Raw genomic sequence first — 10,057 nt, 5'->3', positions numbered from 1 at the left:
TTCGCGGTAAATTAAAGTTAGAAATGAAAAGTATTGTGAAATAGAATATAAAAAATGCAGACCCCTTCAGTTTGAACGATGAGCCGTAACGACTAATTCTTCACAGGATTCCAGGAAATCGATTTAAAAAATGTCAGCAAAAATATTCTTACGGTCACACATTTGTGGTAGTCAACACATGCTGAAAGTAGTGAGCTCTATTGTACAGGAACATGCAGGGGACGAGGGAACCCCTACGGGAACGTGTGCACGTCCTAGGTGCAGGGTGTCTATTTTTGACTGGATACAAAATTGCTGTCATTTCCCGTCAAATTTTCAAATCTCTTAATATCTCCTGTTCCTTTTTTTTTATTTGGAAATTAAAATTTTTGTAAATTCCAAAAAACTTTCCCATTGCTTCGAAAATTATCGCGTATTTTTTCTATGTATAGTTTTTGGTACTGAATAATAATAAAAGATTATAAATTTTAAAAATGGGTTAATGCGTAGGGGGATACTTGTTGATGGTATCCCGTTTTTTTAGCGAACAGGTAATATAGTGCTGAGGTAAGAATTCTCTAGAGACTTATATAACAGATTTTATATAAAAATTACATTTGCTTTTTATTAAAAATTATATGCAATATATATTACAAATTATATTTGCTTTATTTAAAGAATTATATGCAATATATATTACATATTATATGCATAACGTCGTTAGAAACGCTTCTTGTGGCTGTTTTAATCAACCTCCCTTGAAATCCTTCTTGGTTTCAAAAGCAGGCATTATTTCATGAAAACTCAATGTCGAATGAATGAAAGCATCCCTTTTTTTGGACCAAAAACTTTCCCTACGTGCATGAGCCACAAGCAGGTAAGAAGCACGTCAGTAACAAAATTTTATTTAGAAATATATATTGTATCTAATTCTTAATATAAAAGCTGAAATATATATTGTAAATAATTTTTAATATAAAGCAAATATAATTTGTAATATAAAATCTGAAATATATATTGTATATGATTTTTAATATGAAACAAATATAATCTGCAATCAAACATGTATTTGACCCCCTCCTCCACTCGATAAGTCTAAAGAATTCTTACCTGAGCACTTTATTACCTGTTCGCTACAAAATGGGATATCATCAACAAGTATCCCCTACGCATTAACCCCCACCCCAATCTGGGGGGGTGTACATAATATGTTCGACATATTCAACTTTTTTCCAAATTTGTGCATAGGACTCAATCCAAAAAAACATATTTTTGGCCATTTCCAAACAATTATAAATTATTGAGAAAAAAATTATTTTATTTATAATTTTTTATTATTATTATTATTATTATTCAGCAGCAAAAAATGTACATAAAAAAAAATTTGCCATAATTTTCGAAGCAATAGGGAAATTTTTTGGAATTTTCAAAATTTTGCATTTTCAATTCAAAAAAGGGAACATAAGATATGAACCTCTTGACGATAAAGTAATACTTTTACAATTAAAGTGACATCGTTTTTAGAGTTAAGTTTGAAACAGATCCTTTAACGGTTAAAGTTCGATTCGTTTAACCAAGAATCGTTTCAACGATAAGCGACTCTACTTTAATGCGTAGAAGGTGAAGTTTAACGGTTAAAATGGGACGTACTCTTACCGAAAAATAATTTACGCGCATGCGTGGAATCGCATCATTGCGCTTTTAAAATGCAATCGTTCAACCATTAAAGCGCATACTTTTAGCGTTAAACTTATTACTTAGATATCCTGAATTTTTTTTCTGCGATTTGAGACTCTATATCAGCAACATTGTCCATCATCATTTTTCTCTTATTTTCGAGTTTTATTACTTCTCGCTTACTTTTTTCTTTCTTCCTTTTGTTTTTCATTTGCTATCTTCTTTGTTCCCAAATTTTCTACATACCTGCTGTGAGCCATACGCACATCCAACATAATTTTTTTAGTTATCTAAAGCATGTAGGGGATCCTGTAAAGAATCTAGCATGATCATTAGGTTGTTTTGTTGCTGAGGATGGCCTTTTTATATTTTCAAATAAATTGTCGCCATTTTTTAAATTCCGTAGATTTTTCTAATTTTCCCACGGATTTCGAAATTTAAGAGTTAGTGAACCTGTCTAGAAATTGAAAATAATAATTTCAAATGTGTATTTGAATTAGATGAAAAAAGTTATAGTTATTATAATGATTATCAAGCCTTGGCAGCGAATGAGGTCAAGTTCAAATTATTTTATCAATTTTGTAACAGAATATGCGCCTTTTATGTAACATCCTGATACAGAAATTTTTATTTTTATTTAATATAAATCCAACTGCCGTAGGACTAATTAGAGGTTTGTTTTATAAAGCAAGTGCGGATGTAAGAGATACGTCTAAACCACTTGAGCCTATTGAAGGCAGTTTTTGAGAACTTCACTTTGGAAATGTTATGAAGATTGATTATTTGTACTATTTGCCATAATATTATTCAAGAACAGCAATCTAAAAACAATATATGATCAAATTATTCTTCACACAGAAAAACCGAAAGATAAAGTTTACATCGATTCCGGGTATATTCCAGATAATTTTTTATCTTATAATCGCTCCAGTTTTTATCGCGATGTAGCGAGAATTTCTATACCAGCGCTATCTATCATCGTTTAACTTAATTAAATTGGAGAGAACTGGGGATTCCCATTCACAATAGTCTAATTTATTTAGAAGGAGATGTATCAGTAAGAAATTTTTTTTTCGTATATTCTGTTGCTGATTGTACATGTGTTACCGAAATTTGCTTCATCGTGACGCAGTAGATCAAATCAGAATTATTCTCCTAACCTCAGTGAAACTTACGCCGAAATATGTTGAATTTTTAAGTTTTCAAGTCTTACCTGCAGCAAATTCTAACTTTTGTTTTTTTCCGAGTGGCTGGTCTTCCAGAAATCAGGGAGTCAGACTAACAATGACTGTCACCGGGATAAAGAAGATTTGTTAGAGACCTCCCTCGGACTAACTTCAGATTTCTTGTGACTTACCACGAGAATCCCTTGAAAATTAATCGCGCGTGCTCGTAACATATCTCCCGAGTGTTTCCGAAAAAGTTACTAATCTTTCTGACGGGAATTTCGCCGAACCGGCCGGCTGGAGTGAGGGTTTTCGTGACACACTGAGACTTACTGAGACTAACTGCGGGACTAGTCAAGGCACAACGCGATAGAATTTAGAGATTCCTACTGACCTCCACAGGGTCTTTCATAAGTTCGGGAGTCACCTGAAATCTCAGTGATCAGCACCTCGTTTTTTTCTGTGTTGTTTTAAATCTGGTGTGCCGCTTTATAGCTCGAATTCGCTCATACTTTGCCGTTTTCCCTTTGCTGCTAAGGATGCCATAGTAGACGACAGCTTTTATTCTATCGTAAGATAAACTTTCGCCAAATAGCATGTAAACTTCATCAGCGGGAAATTTTACATGCTAATAAATTTAACTTCCGTTTTTTCTGCGCAGAAAAATTACTTTTGCTTACTGTTATAATAAAATTAATAGCCCCCCCCCCCGCAATTTTAGATAAAATAATGTTTGAATAGTTAATTTAAAGATACTCCGGGTACTTCGTACTTTAATTTGGAATTACGTAACACGAACGTTACAAGTTATGCTCAAGTCCTTCTAGGGAGAGTACATCAGTTATTATTATATTATAGAATTATTACAATTTTGTATGCACCAGTACAGAAATTGAGATTTTGTGAAAACGTCTGACTTACTTTTAAAATACTGCATTACCATACATATAATTTGTGATAATCTTGCTAAGACCTTCCACGCAAACCTCTTTTGGCGACAAAATCTTTTTACTAATTCCTTATGTTAAGATCGTTGAAAATAAAACGTTCTAGAATGCATGAAGAAAAAATATTTGAGAATCTCTCAAATCTAAGCTGTGATTAGTGGAAAATCCTACCCCTTTGACGTCACAGGGGCCCTTCTCCAATCGACATCCTTAGAAAAAATTTAGGTTGCAACATTAAATTAAAAATGGTAAAAAAATGCAAAAAAATATTCTATTGGTATATATAAAATGCGAATTTTACGAAATATATTTTACATTCATTGGAAAAGTGATATCTGACTTTGGAAACCACCCTATAGTAATTGGAATTTGCAATCACCAACTTCATGCTGAAATAAATTTCAATGTGTAAATAAACGTCTAAAATACATCTGATTTCAGGTCTATGGCAAGTATGCTTCCAAGATTTTCAAGACACTCAACATTTGTACGACACTAGGTTTACTGGCTGTTGGTGGGTCTTTGAAGAAGAATACTACATCTTACACGACATTGTGCTACCACCCTTTTTCGTGGCCACTCAATTCATGTTCACACTATGCTTCACATTGCTTCTGATTGGAACTTTTTTGACAGCAATGTACACATGCTGTTCTCGCCAGCACCACAAATATCAGTTGCTTCTTTGGACGAATGGAGCAATGTTGACTCTCTCTGGAGTTAGTGGTATCATAGCGGTATTGATCTTTGGCGGTCGTGGTGATTATCGAGACTGGATGCCAAACTGGCAGCATAATGACATTGGCTGGTCTTACGCTCTGGCAGTGATTGGCAGCTTTATTCTGCTTGCCTCAGGAATTCTTTTCCTGGTTGAAGGTCGTCGACACAGGAAAAAGATCGAGAAAATCTTAAACGAAGACCAAAAAACACATACCACAATTTAATTGGAATGATATACCTTGTAAAAAGTTGACTTTTGTTTTTTGACAATGTTATAAGCACTGCATCTGAAACATAACTTCAATACAGCAGCGCAGCCTTACATATTTAGTAGTCTTGCTTCACTGCCTTTTCGTGCAGACTTTTTTTTAGACGTAAACGATTGGTATATTTTATGACTGCATACAAAAAGCATATGCAACCCGTAAATTATCAGGACTTGAGACCGATATAATTTATAATCTTCGTGGATTCCAAAATTTTCCCAAGAGCTTCCATGAAATCCTTTGTACATTAAACATATCAATTGCAAGCATTGGGGCACATGAAAAAGAGATTGAAGATCTGTTCGAACTACTTGTTGGAAAACACACACACACACATCTAGTATTAGGGCATAAATATTATTGACTCAATGCAAAAATAGACATCTCAGATAGGAGAATGAAGATCTGTTTAGACTGTAAGTTTGGCAAATCTCTGAGTTCAGAATTCATTCTTCCACTCATGATCGGTATGCATGTGATTACTTGCCGATATTCTATTGAAAAAATACTAATGACCCAGAACTCAAAAGAAAAGTTCAGGTACTAATAAAATATATGGTTTTAATGATTCATATTATAAAGTCTAAAACCTAAAAAAATAAAAATTATGATTCAATGATAATTTTCAAAAAATTACTGTTAATTAATTTTAAAGGTACTTACGTTGTACGCAAGACGTAATTTAAATCAATATTGTAAGTCCAAATTAACTTTATGTTGCCGGTTTAATTACTTGTTCTCAGATCTTTTAATATTGAATAGTTGATATGAATGTAATCCGTCCTTAGTCGTACAATTTAGATCAACTATATAATAAGCGTCGGCGCATATATATTTATAGCAAAAGCAATTGTAAATATAATTAAGTATAAGCATAGTGCCTTTGACTAATGAATATTATTGTATTTTATTAAATGAAACGTTAACTTAAATACTCTGTAATGTTAATGTTCTGTTTGCACTTTTGTATCAAACATATTACAAAACCTAATAAAGGTATTTATTTAACCAAATATGTATTAGTTTAATGGAAAATGATATCTATTATATATGGACAGAGATGTCAGCCCTGATCCTGGTTTAGAAACAGTAAAGCTGCACATGTATTTTAATTGATATAATCAAAACTGATATACAAATTAATTTAGTCGAAGTGAAACTTTTCTGAATCAGAAGAAAGTTAAGTTCGAAGGTTCAACAATTTATATTGTATAGGTATTAAATAGAAGCCTTCTAATTTGAACAGGTTACATCCCGAGGGATTCAAATTAAGAATTATTTCAAAACGAATGATTCAAAATAGTAAACTATCAAATCTGATGCATTGAACGTTCTTAAATTTTTTATTTAAAGTTAAAAAATTAAATAGTTTTCTATTACATCCCACATCATATTTTAACCAGATGTTTTAACCATTCAGGAAAAAAGTATACAAAAAATTTTTTATTTAAATTTAAAACATTCAAGCTGTCTACAAGTTTAAAATGAGCAAAATGGTTGTCTTATTGGTGCACTCGCACTCCTACTTGCACCAAAGCAGGTTGGAGTAACAAGAGAGAAGTAAGATGGAGCGGCCGGAGTGCTCTTGGTGTACGTCGGTGCAGGATAACTGAATACTTTAAAAGAGACATCACGCTACTACCTGAGTACCAACGAGAAAGGCACGACCCGAAACTAAAATTAGAGGAACAATTTCAAGAAGAATAAGCATTAGGTGAATACTACAAAAAAACTGTCAAAAATGAAACCCGAAGGTCACTCAAAAGAAAGAAAATAACATCAAATAAATTATTAACACTATTTCAATTTCTATTGTAAGTTGTTTTTTTAAACATTTTCAAGTATTATAGTTATATTTTTTTAATATTTAATTTATTTATGTTTACAGTTTCAACGCAATTTTTATCGTAAACTATTATTCAATTTCAAATATAATAGTTACATTGTTTAAATATTTAATTAATTTATATTTACAGTTTCAATATTAAAGATTTTTAATCTGAAATAGGACTTTTAATACATTATTCTCATCATAATGAGAATTTATTGTTTTTATGTGAAAACTGACTCGCGAATTGTTCTGAATCTCCTGAACTCCATGTTTCGAGACTCCCTGAATCCGTGAAAATCAGTTTTACGACGGTGTCTGTCGTCATCTTTATACTGGATAACTTTTAAAAGACTAACCTGATTGGATTGTGATTTGGCACACGTATTTAGGAACCAAAATGAATGTTAAATTTCGTTAACCAGCTATTTTTGATAATAAATCAAAAAGTTGAAACATTTTCAAAATTGTTTGGACAATTTTTTTAAGATTTAAAAATTGTATGTACATATAAACATAGTACTCGAAATCTCGATCAATTTATCCTTACGATTTTTTTCAATAAAAAGAAAATGATCGCCCAGAGCAAGAACCAGCCCGACGCACGAACACGAGTAAAAGTATTGTACGCGTGTCTCAAAAATATAAAATTTTCAAAATCAAATAATCAATTTTTAGAGAATCTCGTCGCTTCGCTCGCAAGTTTGAGCGGGCCGAGGGCGCGCGACTGTTGGTTCTCGCGCTTTACGCTCGACAATATATTTATCTCGCGCTACGCGCTTGACTTTTTTTGCATACACTTTTTAAAACTAAAGGTCAAAGCATCGACAACAGTAATTTAGTGCTTGTGAATTCTCTTTTGTAAAAGCTCCTTCAGCTTTAACGAACACATTCTCATCTCGTACTTCGCACTCGAGTTTATCCCTGAAATTCTATATCATTCCCATAAATGTATATTATTATAATTCGTTGCTTGCATTGGTATTAACACAGACGAAGTTTCATTGTCCCGTTTAAAAAAAATGCGCATTCTTTTAAAAACAAATTGACAAAAGTTGTGATACGAATGTAGCCACACAGTGGGCAGATTTTTTTTACTGTGAATGATGTTTTTCATGATTAAAGCCAAAATTACACATCCTATCAAAAAGTGGTTGATAACAAATTTGTAGATCTTTTTCTAAAGCACAGTTTTTGTGTACTTACCTTTTATCGTATTTTGCATAGTTTGACCGAAAAATGTAATTTTTGGATTTTTCATTATTTTGTATGCTGTCAAAATTTGATTTTTGGATTTTGCAAGAAAATTTATTAAGTTGTTACGATAATATTGTAGGGCATTTAAAAAGCAACATTTTTCTTCTCTTGATTTTTTTTTCATATTGTGCGTTATTGGGCTTTAAATGTTCATTTTCGTGCTTTTTAGAATTTTGTAAATGCTTAAACTCTGGTAATTTTTGACTTTATTAAAAAAGTCATTAGGAAACTGAGGGAGGGGGGGGGGGTCAAATTTTTCACAAATCTAATACCTTCTCTGATGAGAATGTAAAAATGTAGAATTGTAGAGAATAAGGAAATAAAACTTTTTGCCTATTATAATTTTTTTGTCAAACGTTTATTTTCGCTAATAAAAGCGAAATATCGAATAAAAGTTTCTCTCTGATTAAATAAATTTTAAAACGTAAATGGTTGTAACTCAACTAAATATTATTGAAATGAGTTCACATTTAACGGACTTATTAAAAATACTAATAGTATATAGTCTATAATACTATAGTCGATAATTGTGTTTTCTTGGTTTCGCCGGTAAAAAGTATCGAGTGACTTCGAGTTTCAAACAACTTCCAGTGAGTGATTTGTTCAAAAATTTTGAATGAAGTTTTTTGGGAAATCTGATACCGATTCGTTATAAATTGATTGAGATATTCATATTCGGAAAAGTACTCGACGAATGCGTCGCGAGGACTGCTTCGTCAGGCAGTCTTCTCGCGCAGGCAGATATCGAGCACGTTTTCCAAATATGAATATTTCAGTCAGTTTCTAACGAATCGATATGCGATTTTCCAAAAAAACTTCATTTAACATTTTTGAACAAATCACTCAGTGGAAGTCGTTTGAAAATCGAAGTTACCTAGATACTTTTTACTGGCGAAACCAAGAAAATACTTTTACCGACTTACCTCATTTTGCAATTAAATATTATTAAACAATAAGCGATTTTTAACTTTTCCATGAATTCTTAGGCATCGCTATAGTATTCTAAATAAGTCCTATAAATATATACTTATTTCAATAATATTTAACCGAATTAAAACGATTTAAGTTTTCAAACTTAATTAAATCAAAGAGAAACTTTTATTCGATATTTCGCTTTTATTATTAAAAATAAACTTTTGACAACAAAAATTCTTATAGGAAAAAGTTTTATTTCCTTATTATCTACAATTCTACATTTTTTTAAAATGATTTTTTGATTTTAAAATTTTTCTATTTTTGAGGCGCGCGGACAATATTGTACGCGTTTTCGAGCGTCGGACTCGTTCTTACACCCGGCGGCTCAATTTAAAAAAAAATAATAATAACGTTTAAGCCAAACGCACGATAAAAAAAAAAGTAAAGAGGAGAAAAACAAAGATTTTTGAAAGCTCTACAAAATGATCAGAACTTCATGAATTTAATTTTAAAAAAATAATAAAATTCAAATTTTTATCGTGTAAAAAATGGAAAAATAAAAGTTCCATTTTGCAGTCAAACCAGGCAAGATATTAAACGAGTGAATAAAAAAAATAGTGGATCCAAAAAAGATGTACAAATTTGTTAGTAATCACTTTGTTATGAAAAAAAGTTGTTCACCCAAAAACATCTAAAAATTTGTTATTAATCATTTTTTGATAGGATGTGTAATTTTTGTTTTATTCGTAAAGAACAACACTTAAATAAAAATTAAATTCTTGGACAAAAGACACAAGCTATGAAAAAAATAAATAGACAAAAGTTGCTCTTTTAAAAAAGAGTGAAAGCTCATTCAAATTTGTCGTCAATAATTTTTTGATAGAACGCGTAGTTTTGATTTTAATTGTAAAAAATAGCATTCAAAACAAAAACATTAATGATAAAAACAATACAATAAAAATACATTTGTTTCAATACCACTACATATTATGTATTGTAATAATATAAATTTATTGAAATGATACATTTTCCAGGGTAGCTGAGACAAAAATTTAATTCAAAATAAGAGAAAAATATTAAAGACCAAGATCTGAATAAGAAGCCCCAAACCGTGGAGCAGAAATAAATATAATATACATTTGATGTTATATAGAGTTGAACACCCAGGCGAAAATATTATGTATTGTTTTTAACAGTTGCTCGTAATGGATTGTTTTAAATGAACGCTCAAATATTGCTGATAATTAACGAAATTTCCTTTTTTTAATTAGAAAATTTCAGTCATTTTTAAGTCATAATCGA

The 10,057-nt window shown here is 31.2% G+C and overlaps 2 protein-coding genes across 5 annotated transcripts in view; both read left to right on the top strand.

The window, feature by feature from the left end:
* Positions 1-5,768, top strand: part of LOC117167778 — a 62,775-nt gene extending 57,007 nt beyond the window's left edge. The window contains exon 2 of the mRNA XM_033352950.1: positions 4,211-5,768. Coding sequence (XP_033208841.1) covers positions 4,211-4,713 — 503 coding nt within the window. The 3' untranslated portion in view covers positions 4,714-5,768. The remainder of the gene's footprint in view (positions 1-4,210) is intronic.
* LOC117183132 (pseudouridine-metabolizing bifunctional protein C1861.05) overlaps positions 1-10,057 on the top strand; it is a 442,705-nt gene that overhangs the window by 373,296 nt on the left and 59,352 nt on the right. The gene's annotated exons all lie outside the window — the stretch shown is intronic.

This window comes from Belonocnema kinseyi, chromosome 2, assembly GCF_010883055.1.
Source record: "Belonocnema kinseyi isolate 2016_QV_RU_SX_M_011 chromosome 2, B_treatae_v1, whole genome shotgun sequence".
Classification (NCBI taxonomy): Eukaryota; Metazoa; Arthropoda; class Insecta; order Hymenoptera; family Cynipidae; genus Belonocnema; species Belonocnema kinseyi.
This window is presented reverse-complemented; position numbering and strand designations above follow the sequence as displayed.